Source organism: Aquila chrysaetos, chromosome 6 (genome assembly GCF_900496995.4).
Source record: "Aquila chrysaetos chrysaetos chromosome 6, bAquChr1.4, whole genome shotgun sequence".
Taxonomy (NCBI): domain Eukaryota; kingdom Metazoa; phylum Chordata; class Aves; order Accipitriformes; family Accipitridae; genus Aquila; species Aquila chrysaetos.
Window position 1 is genome coordinate 46,853,980 of NC_044009.1, and position 24,778 is coordinate 46,878,757.

General features: G+C 38.5%; 1 protein-coding gene across 2 annotated transcripts in view; it reads left to right on the plus strand.

The window, feature by feature from the left end:
• Window positions 1-24,778, plus strand: part of THSD7B (thrombospondin type 1 domain containing 7B) — a 549,934-nt gene that overhangs the window by 257,786 nt on the left and 267,370 nt on the right. For both annotated transcript variants that reach the window (XM_030018353.2, XM_030018354.2), the window contains 2 exons: window positions 15,554-15,647; window positions 17,696-17,869. In XM_030018353.2, coding sequence (XP_029874213.1) covers window positions 17,731-17,869 — 139 coding nt within the window. In that variant the 5' untranslated portion in view covers window positions 15,554-15,647; window positions 17,696-17,730. The remainder of the gene's footprint in view (window positions 1-15,553; window positions 15,648-17,695; window positions 17,870-24,778) is intronic.

Below are 24,778 nucleotides of genomic sequence, written 5' to 3' on the forward strand. Positions count from 1 at the left end.
CTGCTATATTGGAATGGAAAGGTAGCGAAGGGACGGGGTTCACTGCTTGCATATATTTTTGTTTGTTTAGTACTTTAAGATTCAAATTTATAGCTTTAAGTGATGGTTAACTACAAGTGCAACTTATGTAGATAGAAAACTTTTTTTTTTTCCCCAGCTCTTGACACTTTCAAAGCAAGGTCATATCCATATTTAAAGTACGTATCATAGCTTTAGTAGAAGTTACAGCCTGGATGCAGATTATTTTCAGGAGGGTTCTTTGGCCTGTTTAATGCAGGAAATTAGACAGGATGTGCATCGGGACCTACTTAAATGGTGTCAGTATTTATTAGAGAAAACAAAATTTTAAAAGTTTGCAGGAAAACAGGTATCTGTTCATTTGTTCAGAAATTAATAAAACAGTAGTAAACAATTTTTGAAAGGATTTTGAATTTACAGAAACTTTTCTGTGTTGAAATGGAAACATGGTAAGCAGCTTCTGGTGGGTTTGTTTGAAGAGATGTTAAGGTATAGACTTGGGTGAGGGTACACTTAGAAAAGTATAGATGTACAAAAGCAGAAAGAATTATATCGCTGTACTGTAACTTCATTCCTAATGAACCTGTGTTCATAGAATAATATGTTTATTTTTAGCTCTGAGAGCAACTCCTGATTCTTCTCTGGTGAGAAATGGTATGTGAGAGAAAAAAGCTGGCAGCTCATGGGAGGAGAAAAAAGGGAAAGTCAGTATTTTTGACTTATTTCCCTCTACAGGTTGTTTTGCTTTAATAAGCAATGATATTTAATACAACAAATAAGTAAAGTGAGGAAAATGAACAGTGTTCTTCCTGTGTTTCAGTGTCTATATATCATTTTGAGTGCATGAAGCATCCACTGAAATACCACTATAATTGAAGCCTTTGTTCTGTACAAAATCACTGAGAATGTTAAGGTTCACCGTTTTGCAGTGCAGTGTGCATGGTATGTCTAGCATGCGTTAAGGTGCTAAGAAATGAAACATCTACACAGGTAAATGTTGAGTAGATTCACTGGAGCTGGTACGTGGCTATTTACCTGGCACATTCATGCCTGAGAGGCCTTGTGAGGTTTCTTCTCAAGTTCTGCACCTTACACTTGTAGAGGGTCAGAGTCCTGCTGCCTCTAATCTGAAGATCTTCCTTTGCCTGGAGCGCTGTCGCGTTTTGGGGTCTTAGTGGTTCCCTTTCCTGGTGTGCAAGGGTGGGCTCTGCCACTGCACCCACCGAGCATCACCCCTCCAGCAAGGGGCTTGCTTAAGGCACGGAGGCTCTTCTGTTGTCTTACTAAAAAAAAAAAGTTGGTTTTTTTTTTTTTTTTTTTTTTTTTTTTTTTGTCTGTAGCCCGAGGTACTACTTCAACAACTCCTAATTATTCTTTCCCTTCTTATTTAACCAGGTTCTGTTCTGTGCCTCATTGGTTGTGGTCCAATATTACATAGACTCTCCGTGGTGAGCTTCATGGATAGGCACTTTCTTTAAATAATTGTCTGTGTCCTCTTGTTGCAGGTCCCTGCTTATATTTTGTATCATATTCACCTTTGTGGCTGTGCAGTAATTTGGGTCTCGTAGCCTTCCTCAGTGCGCCGGTTTGCAGTGGGAATTGTTTAGACAAGTTGCTGGCTGAATGCAGTGCTGCTTTGATTACCTGGAAGACAAACTGGCATTAGAATAAGACAATTTCGCTCAATCTAGTTCTGATGCCATTACGAGTTTTGTTAGAGATGCAGTCATTTCCCAGGATCATCACTCAAATATCTGACAGTAACTGGCCTAAACCAGAAATAGAGAACTCCTTTTTTTTTAAAAAAAATTTTTTTCTTCTTCTTTTCTTCGTATAAGATAGTAAATCAGTGTCTGCATAACATTCCCTCGTGGTTTAAATGCTTTTTTCCAGTTCATACACCAGGTATCGATTTAGCTAGCAAGCAAGGGAAACACTTCTGAGTTGGCCATCAGTTCCTCCCTTCCCGAGTGTACGCTATCATCTCTTCACTCTTGGGAGATGTGACATCTGTCACTTATTCCCATGGGGTCCAGGGACTATCAAGTGTTGAAAGTGGCAGCCACTTCAGTGAGAACTGACAACATTGATCTGAGTTTGGAGGGTCCTCGTGGCTTTGGTGAGACGACCTTCTCCCAAGGTGGTCTTGGCAAAGGAGTCTCCAGCTTTTCCTGTGTACTCTAGTGTAGCTATGAACCTGCCTTTTTCGCTCGTACTGACAGCTCGTTCATCTGAAAATAGGTTATGCATTGATATTTCGATACTGCTTTTCATCTGCTGAAGGTGTTTGGACGTCACAGTGATCTGCCCAGTAAACGCTCCCTTTTGTGTGATAGGTGCCGTCTGTGCCCACGGGGGCATCGGGACCAGCCAGATCAGTCGTATGTATTCTGGACCCACAGCCTTGGCAATGTCTTACATTGCTAACAAAACTGTTAAAATAAAGCGATATTCTAAAAAGCAGTTTTTTATGTTCTTCCCAAGTAAATTCCATAAGATTAAAAATATATTGCTTATAATAATGTCTCTATATATTTTGTATTAGATGATGCATGGCTGTATCTTCCTGCTAAATGCTGCATATTGTGTAAGTGTGACTTGTACTTTTTCTTATTGATTATTCTAAAATACAAATTTACAATTGATTCTCAAGTCTTGGATGCTGCTGAAAACCTCTGCTAGGAATAGATTTATATAGATGATATTCTTTGCTACTTCCAGCATATGGAAATATACTGAAACACTATTTTTAGATGTTTTATATGGCAGTCAAGCTTTTTGCTCACCCTCTTGCCTGTACTTTTATTTCTTGAAATTTGTAGAGTTTTGGATTAAAATAAAGAGAAAATTAGGAACAACAATCAATTTACCTTAGCTTTCACAGTCCCTTATTACAATTGCTAATTTATCAGTGGGTAGTTTTATCAGTGAGTAGGTGCCTTTCTTTTGTAATGGATATTGAGGATAATTTTAAATGCAACTTTTAAGCTTAGCCAATTTACATAGTACTTTGGGAGATCAGTCGCTCCTGTATAAAGAACTGCGTGCATTTTAGGGGTGTTCCTATAGCCCTCTTGTGTGGTTTTTTGAATGTTTGTCATAATAATCATTGATTTCTTTAGCAAGGTGTTTACCCCTAAGTAAGTATTGCAGTTGGAAGCAGGCAAACTTTTGAAAATGGCTTGAAAGCCTTTGGTTAGAGTGGTCTTTCTCAATTCACAATTCTTATCGTGTTTGTTAGTTTTTCTGGACCCCAATCTATTCTGTTTGGGTTTTATGTTCTACTGTAAGCTGTTTCCATGCTTCTGGGTTTTGGGTTCTTTGGGTTTTTTTGGTGGTTTTCTTTTCTTTCTTTTTTTTTTTTTTTTTCCTCCATCAAATGATCTTCAGTGAAACAGAAGTTGCATTTTCCTGTCTCCTATCCTTCCCTTCCACCTCTGTATTTTTACTTCCTTGTTTTTTTAAGACATTAACATCACTAACATCAGAACAGGAAATGTGAGAGCTACTAAATAGGATTATGTTAAAATGATGATTTAATTGAGCTCTTACACACAATAAGAATATTGTCTTATTTTGCTGAACCGCAGTTTATGGAGGTCCTTGGCAAGAGAATGCCAAGTTGCTTTCAGCATTCATTGACACTGAGTCCAAATCACTGCTAATTTTGTCTAGCAGGAAAAGTAACAAGTAGAGGAAAAGTAGAGCCCGTGATTTTAAGCTTATTTATATTTGCAAATGTGCATTTTCCCGTAAGTCAGGGGAAACTCTTCCCACAAGAGTGGGACAAGAAATTCTGGGTTTTTTTTCCTTTATCTTAGAGATGGAATGATCCTACAAAACAATTGCTGGCATGACAAAATCCCAATCTTGAAAGTAGGACAGGAGACATTTTCCACTTTCTACAGACCAATCTTTTTGTATAACTCAAAGCAATTGCTGTCCTTTAAAAAAAGACTCATGTACTGAAGAAAAATTACATAGTAAATGGAGTTCTAACTCTAGTAGTAACCCCATTTCTTGCTAGTTTTACCACATAAGGAAAAAAAATAATATACGCAAAATTATGACCCAGCTCTTGTGCTGCCTCTGCCAAATATTGCCTGGTAGACCAATTTTTAAAGTAATGCCCAGGGCTTGCAATATGTTTACTTCTGCCATTTAAATTATAATTTTATTTTAGATTTGTTTGTGTAATCAGATATATTGGGTTACTGCTACTATCAAGTCCTGTATTTAGTTCAAATTCCCATCTTTCTGAAGGAAGAAAATGCTACAGTAGGGTAAAATAATTCAGATAATGTGGAATACCAGCCTGGGAATGGATGCAGATGTTAATATTGAAAGTGTTTATAGTAGCAGTCTCAAATACTTTCAGTGAGCAAGAATGTATGAGACTTGGGAAGCTATCAACGGAGATTTTTATTTAGTTTAAAGTACAGCCATTTCGCTGCAGAAGCTGTTAATCTCTGTAAGTGTAAATCTACAAAGAGGACTTCTGCCAGCACTGGTTTGTCCTGAAGGTTGACTCAATTTTTATTTAAATTCTGAAACACACGGAAAATGAAGGCTAAAGTCTGGTAAACATCTATCTGTGTATGCTATTACAAAAGCTTTTATGCATTAGTCGACTTATTAATTCACCTAATTTGGAAAAGTGAAGTAGGTGGAGGGGGAAAAAGTAGGCCGTAAATTATATTAACCTGCAAAAGTCTGATGAGTTTACCTTGATTGGTATGAAAAATGTGTTTTTCTGTGTCTTTTTAAAAAGATGATGTTCTAGCATACTGTAGCCGTCACAAACTCCAGTGGACAAAATGCAAGTCCAGTATGGGCAATTGGAATTGAGAACTTTGGGCAGTCTCCTGTTGACTATTATGTTCTTAAAATACTCCTGTTGGCCCCGTCTTGGGACCGTGCGAGTTGTTCTCGGTCCTTCCCCTGAAAGTTTTTTATATTCCTTGCTTGCAGCTTACAGTTGTGCCCAGTATGACTAAACTATATATGTTTACTTTGCTATTAATAATAAAATAATATTTTTAATCAAATTAAAACATAAGTAGCCAGTGAACATCATTAACTTATTTGGTAGCATTTGTTGTACAGGATCTGTCTATCTTTCTATCTGTCTATCTTCCATCTTTAACCAGATGGAAACTAGTCCATAGTGTGTTTACCAAATTTTAAGTTATTTAACCTCATATAGATAAATACAAATCTGTTTTGTTTTTTTTTTTAATGGTACACATAGCTATTAAGAGTGAAGTAAATAACATTTCCTGTAGTTGCAGTTGTTGGATATTTACAGGTACTTTCTGGTTGTTTCAGAAAGGAGTATGAGTAAGGCTTTAAGAGAGGGTTGAAAGCAAGTGTGATGAATAGATAAAAGCAGTCAAAGATAGATTTAAATTGCTTTTTAATATAGGCTTTAGTAATATGATAAAAATAGATGTAATCATGAAACCTGACTATCTTAATACATTCCTGCAAGGCGACTTTAATTCTAGCATTTCTTAAATGCTTATTATATGCAACTCTAAAATTGTTATAGTGTCCTATTTTGGATATAATGTAGCATGTCTGTAGTGTTTCCTCTCTAAGCTTTTCCAGAGGAAAAAAAAAAACCCAAACCAGAAAACAATAGAGGAGAAAGTGTGGGAGGCATGAAAATGACCCAAGGGAATCAGAAAACAGGAGAGGGGAGATGCAAGTGAACAAAGGGCTATTTAGGAGAAGGAACAAAATATTGTAGGTTGAGAAAAGGGGTAAGAAACCAAGCTGAGAAAAGGTGGTAAATGTAATAAAATTATATCTGTTATCTTTTGGGAGAAATCAGCTAGTTTATTACGGGAAAGAATTAGAGGCAGAGGGTGGAAAGGGTTTGAGGATTAAGGAAAAGGTAGCCAGGAGTAGATGTGCAGCAGGTGATTAAACTGAAGAGCAGAAAGAGATGGCAGAACTGAGTAAAGAGAAGAGAATTATACTAAATGGGGGAAAAGCTGCCTGGTTGTAGGACTTGCAAGAGGTGAACCACAACTTGAGTTCTGATGTCAGTTGGCGTAAGCTTGGTAGACTAAGTTTTCTGGTGGGAAGTAGAAGCAAAATAAAAATGTTGGAGACAATGTAGAATATCTTACATGATTCGTAGCTGTCTGATCCTACTTTGAGCAGAAGGCTGGACTAGAGACCTCCTGAGGTAGGGACCTGCCAGCCTGGATTGGCCTATGAATGAAGAATGAGCAGACCTGTTGACTGTACTCATAGACGAGAGCGGTCAGAGCAGGTGAGCAGTCCTCAGTGCAGTGCAAATAATTGTGTGATGGGAAAGGATGTGTCTCAAATGAAGGTGATCTTGAGAGAAACTAAGCCGTGTATGTGGAGGTGTGGGACTGTGCAGCCATGTAAATTCACTGTGGTTCACTGACCACATTACAGAAGCAGAGCTTGGGGAGGAAATGTATCTTCTTTTTTTTCTCCTCTCTTGCCCATCCTTTTCTTCAGTAAATCTGTACCTTAATGATACTAAGGAGGCATAAAATAGAAAATTGTTTTTGAAATCAACTTGAAAATGCCTGTTTCAGTGAATAAGATTGTTGAAATAAGGCTGCAAAACTGATGAGGACACTACAATCACAAGGCAAAATACGTCCTACCCAGGAAGCTGTGGTCGGTGAGAATAAACGTGGGGTTTAGGAGGAGTAAGCCAAAGGAAACTGGGTGACAGAGGAGCTGTTCAAAGTTTGAACATCAATGGAAGCTGTGTAGAAAGAAGCATGTAGTTGTCCTCAGTACTCAGAAGAGGAGAAATGTGGGAAGTAGTAGAAGAAATTTGAAATCTCAAGAGTGGAGGCAGAGAAGTTCAACATTTCCAGCACTGTTTGATCCATAGCTCTACAGGAGACAATACAGAGCCACGTCCCTCAAATAGTCACTGCGACAAGTCGTGGTGGAGTAGGAGATGAAGGGACTGTAGGTGGCTCTGGGTTTTTAGTGATGGAATAGTTGTTCCTAGAGCAACAGGAGAGTTAGAGAGGGTAGGTGGGAGTTAAGGGAGGGGGGGACTCTGCAGGAAAGGTGCAGAAGGAAATGGAGGAAGCACCGGAATTTGGGTGCCGGTGAGGAGGAGGTGGTCACTTCACTTTACATGGATAATTTTGATAATATTGATAACTGGGTTCTGTGGGGCAGGGAGAGAAAACCCAGGCTGATACTACCTGCAGCGTAACAGAACCTAGGAGATTCTGGTTTTGTGAAAGTGTTTCACCCAGGTTTGATGTGAATTTCATTCTCTCTGAATTACTTTGGTAGTAGTTTTGGCCCATTTTCTATGCTCAGGTGTTTAATTTTTTAATTCAGACCTACCACTGCTGAATGCACGAGTAGAAACTGTTCCTTTGGTAGAACTGGCAAAGAGAAAATGCTTTGAGGAAGATGTATCCTTTCAGTGTGGGAAGGGTTGTTAATCAGGGACCCACCAGAAAAACCGATTCTGGATCCTTGTGGGCTGCACCATCAGAGAAACCAGAGAACACTTGAAGTTACCACTAGTGCGTTGAAGCACTGAAATATGAAATTAACTGATAATTTTCATAGGTCACGCTCTTTCCCATAAACAAAACTCATCTCCTCTCCCGGGGGGAGATAGAACAACTGGGCTGACTTCTCATTATCTCTTCCTATGGCGTATCCTTATTGAATTACTGCCGGGTAGAGGCAGCAGATGCTCATCAAGCCACTGCAGGACTCCTCTGTTAATTGAACTGTAATGGGGATGACAGCAGGGAAGGTCAAGATGATGGGACCAGTGATGTAACGTGAACTCTGGTAAGAACAACCTGCATGGGCAATTGACCTTGCTTAAATAATATTACACTGAGGGCTTTTATCGGTTGATATCATTATGATTATTTTTCCGTATCAATACTGCAATAGTGTCAGGGACCCCTGTGTGAATCGTATCATATTGTGTTCAGGGCAAATGTGTTTTTCACCCTAAAGAGATTAGACTTTCCAATGTGATAAAATACAGTGAGTGACTATAACCAGCTACAGGGGAAAAGAAATGGGAATGAAAAAGGTAACAATGACAAAATTTTTAAATAGATATATAGCTTCACTCAACTGGTTGCTCCAACTGCTTTAAAGGGTAGTATCATTCTTTCTAACTGCCCTTATGGCAATTTGGTGTTTTTGTTCTTGTCGTGCATAGTTAATCTTGGGGTGAAAGCAAGTCCACTTGTAAATAAATGTGCAGATGTTATTAATGGTTTATGCTATGAAAAACATATTCCTACACCTAGTTCTGCAGCTCTTGTAAAGTGCCTGGGAATGCCTGAGTTTCAGGCATGCATCCTACTGCCAGGTTTTGAGCCGGAGCGTGTGCCTGGTGTTTCTTCCACTCCGGGGGAGGCGATGTGATGTGATGATACGAGCTCTTGGCTGCTGCGTGCATCTTCTGCGGAGGCACGTTTTTGCCAGGTGTACTACCGCTGCAGGGGGGGAATGAGGTCTGTGAAGCCTTCCCTGAAGACCCTCGCGTGGTCCTGTGAGGAAGTTTGGTATAAGCAGTAGCTTGTGCATTTCTGAAAATAAATTCCACCTAAAAAACAAATGCTTCTTTTCAGTACAAGCTGTGTATTATTATACTGTGTTACTCTTGGTGTGTTGGAGTAAGTCTGTACGGCAGTTAGCAAAAGCTGGATTCAGAGCGCAGCGTGTGCACGCTGGCATCTGTGCGTTTTCTTTATCTTTATCCCAGTGTCACTCTTTTTTTCCATGTGTGTTCAGCCTTCACTGTGTCTTTTTTGGGGTTTTTTTTTGGTTTTTTTTGTTTTTTTTAAAGCACTATCATTTTTTTCTTAACCCTTTTATTACACTGTCTGCCTGGGCCAGTTGGCACCAATGACTGGGACATCTGTTGCAAAGTGAATGGAAAGAAAATGAATGAATCAATAGTAAGGCATCACAAAATTGATTAATTTATTTTGACAGCTCTAGCTATAATTATTTCAAGAATGTATTCTTTTGTGGGACCTGATTTATGCAGGTTTTTATTCTGTAGAAGTGATGAAGCCTTGGTTGTAGGAGACTTCATCACAAGACTTCACTGGTGATGTTTGATAGAAAATTAAGAACTACAGTGTCGGTGTCTGATTAACTGTGCTCCTCTGTAGAGCCTGCATGTTTCTGGAGTGGTATAGTGTTTGCATTGCATTGTGCTCCATATTTTCTCCTTTCCTATGAGTTTGTACTTTGGTGCACTGAAATAAAGAGCTGATGACAGAGGATGCATTGGAATAAATGTTTATTTCAGCACTTTGGAAATGAGTTTTTTGAAATGGAATTTATCTTGTGGATGTGTGTGTGCCTCTTCATATTAGCTCATTTGGGTATAGGCTAGAGCTAGGTAGTGCAAATGGCAAAGTAGTAATGACTACATACAAATAGAGGTACGAATACTGTGGAAAAGAAATTACTCTTAATGTAAGTGTTACAGCAGAAGAAAAACTTTATACATTGAAGAAGTATTGAAGTTGGCCTCTGCATATTTCTGTGTACAGGAGCAGTGTTATTTTAGCCACAGTCACCAATATTTAGAGGTTCAAAACTGAACCCCACATATTCTCCCTAGAACTGAATAACAAGTTAAAACTGTAACATTTTCCTGCCTATCTGTAGCTAATTTGTTTGGTCAGATGCTTGGGTGTGTGCATGCCCTTCCTTGGTTGCTCTGGTTGTTCCATACAAGGGTAGAATATAACAATTTGAACTGGAGATAAGCTTCAGATATGCCAGTCCTGTGGCACGGAAGCAGATGGTCCTTCCCCTGCTAAGCAGAGCCTAAGTCGTTGTTGAGCTCATATGCTTGGTGGTACTTGATTGTATTATTTTGACCTTGTGTTTAAGATTGATAAACTCTGCGTGGTGGCCATGTTCCAGTGAGGAGAAAAAAAACCCTGACCTACAGCCTGCAATGCTGTATTAATGTCAAATAATATAAAGTAATATCGGAATGCAGAAGAAAATCACTGCAGTAAAGCAATTTAATTTCTGTGAACTGAAAGCACTTTAATGGGAATGCTAGGAAAATCTGCTGTTGTTCCTGCAGCAGAGGTTATGAGGTGTTTTTCTTTTTTTTTTTTCTTTTTTTTTTTTAAACTCTGCTGCCTTGTAATTGGTGACTTTGAAGCTTTCTGTTGTTTTCAGTGTGAATGGTCATGCTGCTACAGTAGGGAGTTTGCTCTCTACTCAGTCTGATTTCCAGGTTTACCTCTTAAAGGAAAATAATGTCAAATACTAGTTTTCAAATGGTATTATACTGCTGAATGTGCGTTATATGCAGTGTTTTGCCAGTGAAGTGAGAGTAATCCTCTTTGAACAACAACTTGCAATAGCATTTACTGAAATGGCATTGGAAGTGGTGCCAGCTCCCTTTCTCTTTGTCTGCTTAATTGCAATTTAACAGTAATCCAGGATCTATGCAACTGTGACAGCAGTTCTTAAATATAGCTGAATTTGAAAGGACCTTTAGTTCTTCCAGTGCCAATGATAAGCTACAGCAGAACAGTATATTGATAATAGACTCAAACTTTTCTCTATCCATTGAGAAATAAACAAAAAGGAACTTTTTTTCCCTCAAAGCTGTAAAGTTTTGTTGTTACAGAAAGGATGTGCTATAGCATGAAGACATCACCGAGCTTATTCTGGGCTGCGTTCTGCTGTGCTGGTTTACAAGCCTGCCATGAGGAGGACTCCAGGTTTAGGCGTATGTAGGCTCTATACATAACCTATATAAAAAACCCAAACCAAACCAAACCAAAACCCAAACTTATATAGGTTCAGGATGTGACACCATAAGTTTATAAGAGGACTGTCAGATACAAAGATCTTCTGACTCGGGAGGCGTGGAAGCCACAATCTGTTGGAGGCTGGGAAGGTATAGGGAGAAGTATTACTTATACATGCTTTGTTCTTATACTGCACTCTGGGCATTTGGCATAGTTCTCCTGTCGGAGGCAGGATCTGGGACTTTGCAGATGTTTGGTTTGAGCTGGTACAACCTTCTTGTATTTAGTTAAATATACGAAAGTGCACAAGCAGTGTGAAAAGGTTACTTAAAAGTTATTGGACACTTTCCATGTTCTGCTGCTCAGAAAAAAATCAATGCCTGAGTTCACAAGAGAAACCTATTGACAGTCTTGAGCATTTTGATCTTAATTGCTCTGTACTTGTTCCTGCTGCGAGGAGTATGATAATAGCTTGAACAACATTTGTGAAGGTAAATTAGCCTACTTTGAGTGATAAGATACAACACCAAAAGCACCAAAAGGTCCATGGCTGTTAAATACCATTGAGAAGTCCAAGGCTTGGATAACACTTGGGCACTTGCATACTGGGTCACACTGAATGATTTTTGTAGAAGGAAATGTCAGAGTGCTGCTTGATTGTGAGCATCGTTCATTCTGCTCTCAATGGGCACAGAGGCTGTAGGTGGCTGTGTGATCGCGCAGCTGAGGAGTATCAGGATGGTGCCGTTCACAAACTCTTGAATCCTTAACTTTGAAATCTTCCAGCTCTGCTGGCAGTGTACGCCATACATGTTTGTGTACAAATGAACCAAGTTTTGCTTCAACTACATTTAACTGATCTTCTGAACTGGGTTCCTCAGAAAAGTCTGAAATCACATATACATTTTATTATTGCAAGTCAAGTGTGTTCCCATAGAGTCCATTGGAAGTACTTAGAGTGAAGGAGATGTAACAGCAGCATCGTTTCACAGAACAGTTCTGCTCTATCACTGTTTTAATTAAAGTCGTTCTACTGATGGAAAGTCTACTCTCTGGTGTTTTCTTTAATGTAGTCATAATGCATCAGTTTGAGCTCCCTTGCTGGAACATCTTTCATTATAATCCACTTAGCTAAGTTTAATTATAAACTTCTAAATTCAAAACTGCTTTTGTTATGTTTTTAAGATGCATGAAAACTGAAGCAGGAAAACTTAGGATTCATGGTTTTTACCCCAAACAAATCGATGTAAGTTAAGAGGCAATTCATTGGCAGTACAATGATTTCACATTCTTGCTTTTAATCACCAGAATCTTCCATAGCTTTGGGATGCAAAGCAGATATGATTGAATAGAAGAAAAAAAGATGAAATAATGAACAGATTCTTATTATTTGACTATAGACATCACCAAAATACCTGAACTTTCAAATATAACTGGTAAAGATGGTGACTAACTACTGAGCTTTGCAGCAACTCAGTGGTGAGGAAGGTTGTTTCAGGTTTGTACATGAAAATAGACCAAGGTGAATTTATGTTCAGCTTTGTTGATCTGGAGGTCATGCAGGCTTACTCCCAGCCCAAAGCAGGCTGGTTTAGACTGTCTGCTGGTTGTTTGGAGTTATCTTCCATATGCAGATGTGTTAACACCAGATGTTCTTTCAGGCATTATTTATCCTTACAGTTATTGTAGCAAATTACCAAAGAATTGTGGAGCTTAATGTTTTGATTCCTGGTGAGTGACCACTTAGGACAAAAACAGTGTCAGGCAATTGTCAACCTGATATATAAATGTAGCTCATTCACGCTGTGTGTTTTTATCCAGGATTTTCTAAAATGCTCCTGGAAAAAGAGTAAATATTCTCAATTAACGTTTGAAGATGAAGAAGTAGAGGTAGAGAAAATCAAGCTACTGTTCTCATATATGCAAAGTCACTCTGCTGAAATCAAGGGGAGTGCTTGCAGAATCAAGTATTAGTATCGGAGCGTGACCTTAAGTGACTTTTTGCACAGGAGGTTTCTGACACAGTTGGAAGTAGAATGAATTTATGGTGCCCCTACTTTAAACAGAAGACTCTTTCTCTCCAAATGTCTAAGTGGAAGAATGTATGGTGTTTGTTTTCCATATGGAAGTAAAGACAATTTAGTGTAACTATGTTCATCATTAAATAAAAAATTGGGCAGTATGCACATAAACCTGTGTCATGGGCACTTATATCTGAAGGTCTGTTCTTAGTTTGATGTATGTGACCGTGCAAACACTTTCATTTTATTAAACTCACTACCTGTAGCACTAGCATTAGTGTTTTTTCTGAAATATCTCCCCCAGGGGTGGTCTGCAGCACATGTCTGTGGTGATCAGCCTTTGCTGTTACAGGCCAGGCACTCTGCTGCTTTAGGACAGAATAGAATTAGGTTTTTCGATAACAGCTTTCTGAGAAGGCAAGGCAGATTTTACTGGTGAGGATAAAGAGTATGCTATAAACATCCAGATTATCTTGGAATATCACAAGCAGTGGGTTTGTGCAGTGTGTAGTAGGCAAACAGTTGCATAATTACTGCTTACGTTTGTGTTAAGAAAATTTATTCACGATTAATGATGCTTATCTTTGTGCTAGACACCTGCCAAACGATTTATGGCCACGCATGTGATCTGCAATTGCTTTTTTTTTGTTGCTATTTAAAGTGTTTGGGATTATTCTAATTGCATCATGCATTTTAAATGGAGGGTGCTACCCAGGTGTCCTTGTCAGCATTCCCTTCTCGCACAAGAAAAGTAGGTCAGATTTACCTGTGACAGGGAAGGTCACAACTCCTGGTGAACTCAGGGGGAATTTAATTGATGTATGACAAGGTTGAAATCATGTCTCAGGTTTAGATCAGTTTAAGTTGATCTTTTTTCTAAGTTCTGTAATAAATACTGTATAATTCCGTGTTGGAGCAGAGCCAGACTGAACTTAAACCTAAACCACAGAAATGGTGCAGAACGACTGAAGAAACCCCTTGTCCCATAGAAACTTGCAGAAAGAGCAACTGGTCCCTTCTCTACCGGTGCAATACGTGTAGAGTAGGGAGTAAAAATTGGACCATCAATCTTTTGTCCTTCAGTGTTGGATGCTTTTGAGGACTCTGATTTGCCTTGGACTAGCACAGTGCCTGTCACTTGGAAACATCTGCCTCGGAGTGCACATCTGTAGCTTGTGGTTATCCGAGCAGTGTCTGGAAAATGGGACAAGTTTCCCAGAGGCTTTTTCCTTTCCCTGGCTAAGCAAAGATTAGACCTGGATTTGGCTGCTGGTTATCTCATTGATGTTGAAAATTAAATTAAATTTTGAACACTTCAGAAATAAGATATTTATTTGTCAGCTGTATGTGTATTTATTTATTTATACCATTTTGACACTATACTTGAATGCCTTGTTTTCAGTAGAAATGTAGGTTTCTAGATGGAAGTCTGTTATTTAAAACTAGTTTTATTCAATCCTGTCATTAAGAGAATTAGCAGTGGATTAGATAATGTAAATGCATTGTTAAGATCATTAGAAAACTTGCAAGTGGCTTTTTCAAGAGTGCCTATGTATTCCCAGCCATTACAGCTAATATATGATATCCTTGTTTTTCTGAACAAGATTCCATACAAACCGAACAAAATTAAAAGGATGCTTGTGACTAATCCTTCAAATATATGAAAACAACACCTCGTTATTTAATTTCATGAGAATCTATTAGTGCAGACTATTCATTGGCTAGGCCTGTATTATAAAGGATATTGAATAAATGCAGATAATCAGTTTTGGAAAAGCAAGACATTTTTCAGAGTAAAACACATATCTTGAACATATTTAAGCAATCGCATGAATTTAATCATGACTCGTCTTGGTGAAGTCAATTTTTAAAATGTAAATTTCATTTTTTTTTTTCCCTCCATTTTTCTCTGTATTTGCCAATTTACAGCTAGCCACACTGACACATTTGGGAGCTGAGATATACTGCAACTAAATTTGATGTGAAGTGTTGGTGGCCTTCATAATGTAATTTATTCATGTTTCTGTAGATAGCATATGTTGCCTGTGCAATAATTTTTTATCATATCAGGACAGAACAGCTAGTGTTCCAAATTGTGTTATACAAACCTAGATATACAGACAAATTTTTATTGTGCTTTGCTGTGGTGTAAATCAGTGGACTCTATTGAGCTCTGCTGGGGTGGGTGAGATTAGAATCAGTCTCATGGTGTCTAATTTATTTCTATTTTTTCTGACTTAATGTAATCTCTGTTCTTGCTCCATGGGGAGCAGCAGCCAGTTATCTTTGTAGTCCTGCCCAAAGAATGAACATATGTGAAACCCCTTGTTTTGGGCAGGAGGCTGCTACTCCCAGGGATTTACTGCTGTTTACTGACCCTTTGAATGCTGAGATGAAGGCAGTGTGTTGAGAAAGCAGCTGATGAGTGCTACTGGTGCTTCATTAAAAAAATCTCGGTGTCTTTATCAGCTGTTATCTGAGGTTTCCTTGGATTTGCCCATTTCATGCCCCCACCTGTTTTAAGTCATGTTGTTTTTATGGCATTCTTCTGGACCTGGAGAGCTGTCCTGCAATTCAGCTCAGCGCTGTCTGTGCAGGGCTGGGCACGCTGGCTTCCCTCCAATACTTAAATCTCAGCATCTGAATAATTTCCTTCCTTGTTTTGCATTTTTGGGTGTGAACAGTGTTGGAGCCAGTGTCGCTAATTCTTTCTCTTTCCCTTGACAGAAAGTCAGTGACTCTGTTTTCTGACCGTCACAGATGGTAACTGCAATGCTGAAGACACTGGGCGAGTCGCTCCTCCTCAGCTCTTCTGTGTGAGGTGAGCAGCCATCCAGATGGGCAAAAAAACCTTCACTGCAGGATGTTTGAGGGCCCTTCTTCCCCCCACCCCGAGGACGTCCCTGCTGCATCGCATTTCTGAAGGATGCTCAAGATTTCTGAGCTTCACTTGTGCTTCCTATGAGGCCACTTGTGGTCTGCGTTACATTGTCGATGTGTTGGGACTCAGCAGGTTGCATTCTGAATTAAATGTGAATTTTGAACTAAATTAACCCAGAAGACCTGAGCAAAGCAATAAATCTGTTCCCTTGCCTGCATTACTGTATTTGGTCAGCTTGATGGTTTTTCAGGTCTTACCTGAAATGCTGTTCATCTGAAACACAAGAATGAACTAAACCAGATAACAGATATAACATTGTATCTTCCACCGTAGTTAGTCAATATCTGATTAAATATAATTGCATGAATTTATCATGATAGAAACTGTTTCAAAGTAATTTAAATACAGCTTGAAATTAAAAGTTTTACTGTATATTCAATATGTACTATTTTCAGGTTTATCTCCAGTTTCTTATCAAGAATGATGCTGTGTATTATGTATTCTGACAATGTTGCTTTTCATAAGGTTAGGAATGTAATGGAATTTTCTGGACTAAACTTCTAATAACTGATAATTTTAATGAAAATCACCAAGATTATGCCAATGAAGACAAATCTGGAAGACAGGTGTTATCGCTGTCCTTACGCTAATACGGATGTGACATTTTTTTACCTATAAAAGTAGGATTAATCACTAATAAGTAGAGCTACGTTGAGAATTTAAACATGGTATAAATACAAAAGTTACTACATAAGAAAAAATTAATATGTAAATTTACATCAGAAACTGTCTCATGGTATGTGCCACATCAAATGAACATTTTTTGAGATTTCAAATCTGTTCCCACTTGAATGTGGATGAATCCAAAATAACTTGAAACTCATGTAAAGTCTGCCTAAGTAAGTGGCTGGTTGGTCATCTTCTGGGATGGGAGAAACAGAGACTTGAATTACTGGGCTGAATCAGAATTTTTAAGATTTTATTATGTTGTATGCCTTTCTTAATCTCTCTTGTTTTGGAAGCTTTTCCATGGTATATAAGCAATGTGGATGTTCGCTGGAGCAGGCATTTAGGAGTTGGGCTCCTGCTTCGTATGGGAGACCCAGAGAGACATTCCTCTTTGCTTCTGGTGCTGCACAGTGATTATTTTAATGAGTTGTATGGTGTAATACTGCTCCAGCAACAGGGCTTGATACATTCCTATCTTGATCACAACGTGGCTCTGGTATTCGTCTGAAGTGTTGGAGAGCTTAATTGAAATATCTTAGTCAGAGAGACCTCTCTGGAGTAACCGGTTGCTGGTTGAGCTCAAAGATCAGGGACTTAAACGCGAATCCCAGATTCCAGAGAAATGCCCGAGTAATGTCTAGTTTGCCCTTTCAGGCTCGTTCATCGTGTACTGATAAGCAACTCCTGCTTCCCTGCTTTTCCTCCGGCATTTCTCATGTTGTTTTTGCATATCCCACGTTCACACATGGTATGGAGCTAAAACAATTCCAGGTTTGGTATTCCAGTTGTCAGGGATCTTAAAATGTTGGACATGGGGTCTGCGTTCAGAGCTGAATTTTGCACCTGGAATCCATTCTCAGCTTTGGTTTAGTCTGCCTGTAGCATGATAATATTCATGCTGAAGAGAAATTAAATAGAAAAAAGAAGGGACACATCACAGACTGTTATCAGATTCCTTGCCATTTATTTGCACTGGTAGATTTCTTCTTAAGAACCTGCTAAAAGCATTTACGATGGCTGGCTTTGTAGGATGGGACTGCAGGTCCTTTGGGAGCTGGCTCTCTCCTCTCTCTCCCCCCTGCCCTTTTCCCCCGTCTCTTTCTCTTCAAGTGAAGCCTCTATAACAGACTTGTCCTCAATGAATCCGGCACACAGGGACTATGAAATGCACAGTGACCGCCAGGTTACCCTTAGGCTGAGCCTGTTGCCTTGGTGTTTCAAGTCTTTTAGCAAGCTTTTTCTTTTTCTTTTAATTCTAGGACCAAAGACGACAAGATACTGAATTATCTGAATTATGCTTCTACAACAGAACTGGGTTTCTCCTTACTGGGCATGGCAGAGCCTGGGGAAGTCCTTCCTTTTGTTTGTTTTCTTAATGTTACAAACAGCTGATCTGGAAGCCAGGAGAGGTCATCAGTTTGTCTGGAAAACAGGTAGGAAAAAGATATGTTGGTTTATCTACTAGATAATCCCTGTATTTGAGGATGGAGTGATTGCCCTTGCTCCATTCTGCTTTAGCTCAATAATAAATTAAAAAAGCCTGATAGTGTCTTCTGTTCTGATTTTTTTTTTTTTTTTTTTGGTAACTGAAGAATAGAGGGGTTTAATCTCTATTTTAAATTAGTAATCTTCATGTCTGTTGCAGTTGTGCACCAGAGTGACTCTAGAGTATAATTCTGGACTCCTTAATGCTTTTAATCCAAGAGTAAAATTTTTACTGCATCCTGATATCATCATCCTAATGTTGCTTCCTTTGAAATATTTAATAATTTTCTTTGCATGTTTGAATGAAAAGGGCACACCAGCATCTTTCTGGATTAACTGAGCCAGAAGTCCATACTCTTGGTTGATCTATTTATAATTTCATTGGTACATTTAGTGAATTATTTCTGTCCGTCAGTCAGATTGGACACATGCAGTGTTTGAATGTTCAAAATCGGGCACGCACAATGTTTGGAAACTTTTATGAAGACACGTTGATAGCACTGTGATTCCTAGTGACAGGGAGGAGGTACATAGGAGATGGCGTGGTACAGATAAAACTAAGCATGACACATTGGATGCTTATTTTGTAGCACAACACAACAACAAAGAATGTTCAATGAAATGGAAATATTGGCAAATTTGGGAAATGTTTACTCAAAGTACTTCATCATAAATATGCAGCTGAACCAGAGGTTTCATTGCCCAGGATCCCTTTGAGGTTTGGCTTTTTACGACTGAGCAACAGGGCGATTAAATTTGATGGAAGAATAATTTCCCTCCTTTTTTTGGAGAGGTTCTTTGCTGTTTTGGTTATTTGTTTTTTAATTGTAGTTCTGTAGAAGGTAAGAGACTGAATTAGCTGAATAATGAAACAATTACTCTGGGAGGTCTCCTGTTGTTGTGGTAGGATCAATGCAAGCTTCTCACCCTGGCCCCTGGGATGGGAGGCTGAGTGCTGGTGAAGTGCTGGTTAAATACAATCTAATACTATATTTCTAAAGAACTTTTTTTTACAATGTCTTGCATGTAAAATGAAGAGGAAATAAACAACAGCATAAACTGTCTTTCTCTAATTCACTGTTATTTATGTGATTTTTGAACAAGCTTTGAAAGGTAGAGTTGTTTTCTTGAGACCCTTCAATGCTGTCTGTCTTCTCTTCAGTTCTGAAGTGTATTCTACCATCGGTCCTTAGAGGTGTGGATTGGAAGTCATAAAATTGTAATTTGACTTGATGATTCCAGCTGACAATAAAGAGAGATTGATGCTTCAAAGGCACCTGAGGCAGATGTATTTAGAACTAAGAAAAGGTGGTGCACAGGTTTGCGTGAATGGGGTTACCATGCTCTGAAAGCCCCGTGATGAGCTCGTTGTAAAGGTCTGTCTTCCAGGTGCAGAAGAAAATTGTTAGTTCTTGTGACTCCCACAGTGAATTAGAACTATCTGAGCTCTCAAGAGTAATTTTAAAAACCTTAAATCCTAACAGTATTTTGATGCACCTTCTCTGCTTATGTAGTGATGAGAGGTAGAAAACAACTTTGAGTGAAATGTTTTCCAAATGAAAATAACTTGTGAGCTTGAGCCAGATTCATTGTCCTGTTTGGCAAAAGGAAAGATTTTTTTTCTCCTCTCCAGTTAAATATTTTTATATTTTTAAAGAAAATTTTCATTTTTCACTGGAGTATTTTCTTGAAAATTAGGTAAAAGTTATATCTAAACCCAAAATGTTTAGTTCTGGGTTGAAATGAATAGTATGTTCACCCAAAACACTTTGTTTTGCTAAGAAACAAAGTATTATTTGTTAAGCCTCTTTCTCTGCAGTAGCAGTGAAGCAGCAGCATTTCTAAGTCCTGAATCTCAGTCTTTTACAATCATCCTAAGAAATAACACAACGGGCTGAAGTTTCTCACAATAGGCTGAATGGATACTTATTTGGGAAAAATCTTGGTTAAAAGGAGCTAGGTATATTTTGCAGTGTCAGGGCATATGTAATAAACTAATGGCTTGCTTTCGGTAGTTCTGCTGCATGTGTTGCAGATTTAATTTCCGAGGCCTTTGGAAGCATGTATATCAAAGTAAAATTGCAGTGACCTTGAAATTAGTTACAAAAGAGTGTAAATGGCAGTCTGCTGTCAGGGTGGCATATGTGGCTTGCTTTTCTATGCATTTTTTTACTTTGCGTGAAATGGTTTTTCAGGTACGGTTAATCACAAAGGTGTATCTTTCTTTCAAAAGATGACAGGGAAATGTTTTGGGAAGAGAGGGTTGGTAACTTGAATGGAGCAGGTGGGTCTGGAGAGGTAGAAGGGTTAACGTAACCTGTTGGGGCAGGATATTAATCATAAGATACCTTTGGGAAGTAGATCATGGAAGTCCTGACCTGATGAGATCTGTCGCTTGTATAATAATAAAAAAACACCTCAAAACCATAGTTTGAGGACTTCTGTGCCCAATACACGAAAATAAAAGTTAAATAAAAGCACAGCACAGTGAACCTTAAAATGAAGTAGCGTTTAATGTCAGAACTGAGCAGATCCATTCTGATAGAAAGAAAACCTGCAGCTGTTGTCATTTTTTTAATGAAACAATCTAATGAGAAATGAGCAATCCCTAATGGGAAAGGAGATGATCTGTTTTGTTTTTAAATCTTCAATTGTCTGTTGCAAGCATGGCAGGTTACTTACCTGCTCTAGAGAAATTCAACTTCTTATTGAAATGTCATGCCTTATAATTAAATAAGATTATGCTACTGAAAGCTCTGACTTTTAAGAGAATGAATTTATGTGTACTAAAGTAAATTCTCCTAGCACATAGAAGTCCAGAGATGCATACTTAATTTGGATGGGGGAACTAAAAAAAAAAAAAAAAAAAAAAAAAGGGCATTATATCAGCACTGAAGATCATAAAGCAGGCTTTTTTTCAGCTGAATCCTTGGCTTTATCTAATGAAGACTCATATATTTTCATGCTGGGCTTGGTGGTCTTGGTCTAGGTGAAAGCAGTTGTATTGAAATCACTGCATCTACAAAAAACCCAGGCGCTATATTTCTAACATGTAAGAACTTGGCAGTGTGAGGTAGATTATACATATTCTTCCTTCAGCTATTCAAAGGGCTATCACGTGCATTTTGCTTATTTGTGGCCTGTCTTAAAACCGTTTATTTTTAGCTTTTGGTTTCTAGAGATGATATATTAATGTCTAAATATCTGTACACTGTATCTTTTGGTTTCAAGACATTTCTTGTCAGATATGTATTTTGTGACCACCAGCCTGAACATGAGAGCAATAATTACATCAATTAAATTACTCAGCAGCCTCAAGTAGCTGAATAATTTTCTGACACTTGCTAACTAACAAAGCAGTTTTAGTGATAAAATCTTGAGAAAACTTAATTGGATCTAAATCCTTGTAAATTAATATTGTTTAATGCAATAGCCAATTAGCAATTTGCATATTTCACCATGTTGACTTTCTTCAGCTCTTGAATGGTCCTAAAAGTGCCTGGAATTTCTGTAATGCCAATATGTCTATGTTTTAGTGATGGCCATTCAAGCTTTTAAAACTGTATATAGAATACTGATACACGCATGAATCCACAGCATGATTCTTGTTGGTTTATGTTTTGGTGAAACTCTAAAATTTCGTTCTAAAGTCTAAATTAAATCTAAAATATGTGCAACACAGGAAATATTCTGGGTGTTTTGCAGGAGGGAGGCTGGTAATTAGGATTAAAAAATGCTGAAGATCAGCCCTTCCCAGAGACACTTGCAGTTGCTGCATGGGCAGGTTGCAGTCTCACCATCACTGCTGGTGTCTTCAGCTCCTCCATGAACTACGCTTCAGTAACCATGCATGTGCTATTTCCCCCAAAATACTAACAGAATGAAAGGGATAAGGGACATACCCCATAAAGGTGGTTCTCAGAGCTGAAACAGTGATGTGGCTTTTTTTTTAAATAAGGGGAATATTGTAAGCATGTTTTTGTAGGATGAAAATGTTCCAATTTTTAGGAAAATAGCTCTCTAATTGTGGAAAATGCTATTTAACATGGAAATAATACCATGTCTACTACGGAAGGGAGAAAGGGGACTATCAGAAACCCATATGTGGTGTCCCAGTGAGTTCTCCATCTGTAATTCTCTCAAACAAATGAATTGGGATGGCGATTTAGCCCAGCAGGGACATGCTCCCTGTTACAAATGGAAGAGCACTGCAAGTGAGATAGCAGACTGGGAAATGGATTTGTAATACAGTTGATCACAGTAGAGAGATTTTTACCTGAGGAAGAAACCATTAATCTTCTGGTGTTTGTCGGCTTTTGGGAGCTAGGTGTGGTGAGCCCTAAGTTCTCTTGCCCCAGGTGAACACAAAAAAACTTTAGTTCAGAGTTATTACCCGTATTTGAAAGTCCTTCTTAAAGTAGGGTTAGCAAGTGGATTTTGATCGTTAGTCTTTCTTCAGAAACAATCCATAAGGGAAAGGGTACGAAATGAACTTTTCAGAGAACAAGTTCTAACGTGGAGGAACCTTTGAACTACTCGTGAATGTGGGTGAGCCAGTTATGGCTAAGATGAAAAAGATCTTTTGTTCTCTGTTCTCAGATAATACTGCCATAAAATGCCCTTTCTCAAGATCGTAATTTCAGGAAGGCCAAGTGCTGGTTTGGAAGTGCCTTTGACCTTACGTCTTAAAAGACAAACTTTTACCTACGTACACCAGATGTTAAAAGGAGTCCAGATCTTCAAAGGACAGTAGAGCTCAAACCTACAGAAAAGAGATTCAGAGATAGCTCTGCAACAAGTGATATTTTTCCAAAAGCCCTACAAGATGAAGAATGATAATCTATACTAGATTAAGTGGTTTTTTTATTTGATAGGACAACAATTCGTGAATGAAGTGCAAATGTCTTTATAGTGATCTTTGTGTGGCATCTGGAAGTTTTCATGATATTTCTGACTGTCTGATGGCTTCCATGCTTCTCATTTTGTGGCAAATGTTCTAACTGTAGGTTATTCTTATGTTGTCCTGGTGGATGGAATTTTAAATATTTAAACTCTAAAGTGGAAATTTAACCTTGATTTAATCAAACTTTGAATGATCCTAAGGTTCTTCACTATACTAAGAGTTTAGGACTGCAGTGATTCTCTTGGGTTATAGATTGCAATCTTGTCATATCGACAGCAGCAACAATTAATAAATAATTTTTAAAAAACCTATTAAGTTCCGTTCTAAAACTAGTCAGATTGTTGCCATAAACTTGATGATTGAAAAGTCGTTCTAAAATGGTAAGCCTTGTTTTTACCTTTAACTTTATTAATGACCAGTTTATGCCTTTGTACTTAAGCCAGTCTATAATTTAAGTAACTCTTTTTTGGTAGTTGCTCCTAATGTATTTGCAAATTAAGGATACCAAGCTATTCTGGACCCCTGTTAGTAAACATATTCTCTTTGACCTGGTTTGTCAAATTAAAACTTTTCTTAGCATTGCTCCTCAGAATTATATCAAATCCCAGATGAGACTCCACCCACTGATATTTTACCATTTTAATTAGAAGTGCCTGGCTTAAAATATCTCAGAATCATATAGGTGGTGCTCTTTTTGAATATTTTGTAGTAAACAGTTTTAATTTGAAGTAGGTTAGTTGTTTTTAATCTGCTGGTATAGTTCCATTAAGTAGCCATTAAAAAAAGTGACTTAAAATATAAAAAATAGTACTTTAGTTCCAAATTTGTCTAAAATAATTCTTTACAAAGAATGTTGTATGGCACAATATCAATTATGCTTTTATTTCTGCGAAACTTTTTAAAAAAACCAATAATACTTGAAGCTTTAAAGAAAGTTGTTTTGCAAAATTTCATTAGCAGCAAAACTTAATGTGCTGCCTGCTATCAGTCACTGATATTTGAGAAGATGTAAGAGTGGCCTCAAAGATAATGTCATATTTCCTTAGACAGGAGCGCAGTTGTCTCAGATTGCTAAATATTTGGTTTTCTCTCCTCATTATTCCTTTGCCTTTCCTATCCACATTTTCACCTTTCTGTTCCACACACCTCTTAATTTTATTACATATGGTTCTGCTACTTCACCTCACCCTTATCATTCCAGTTCTGGTATGGTATCCTCATCTGGTCTTATTTTCTCACCAGCTGAATCCAGCTTGTCTTGGAGTTGTGGAGATGCATCTGTTGCCTTACTTTATAACCCTTTGCAGTGGTTGTGCAAATAATATTTAGGTGGGTGAGACATTTCAAAGGTGGTGGAGACCTTGTGTCCTCAGGCAGTAAATACTGGTGAGTTTGTCAGAGAACTGGGCAAACGTACGTGAGAAGAGCTTCGTCTCTCTCCTGAAGAACCTTTCCTGTGCTGGAAGCTCATCTTCCAGCCTGGTTTTTCCTCCAGGTGCTTGAGGTCTGCTGCTGTGTTGGATAAACGTGCCACAGCAGCCCCTTGCATACCCACCTGGGGCCTGTCCACCGTAGCTTCTGGATTTATCCTTAACCCACAGGGCTAAAAGCTCAGCGTTTGGGACACGGCTGAAGAACCTGCCCTGTCGGCACAGAGCATGCCATCCGGTGTCAGAGACAGCGGAATTGTCCCTCGAGGAGTTTGGGAAGTGTAATCAGAGATGCAGAAATGCTTAAGCTGGTGCCGTTTTTCCTTGTCCGTAAAACTTGGTACGTTCTTATTAGTTCGAGTTTCCTGTAGGGACTCGAAGACACCAGGGAAACGTTCCTGGTGGCACTGCTTGAAGAAAGAATCGCTGGCTTCTGTATTTTTTCCTAAAAAACACACTACAGCAACCAATACGGGGAGCAGAGAGTATCAGTCAAATTAAAAGGCAAGCAAAGGAGGAACTGA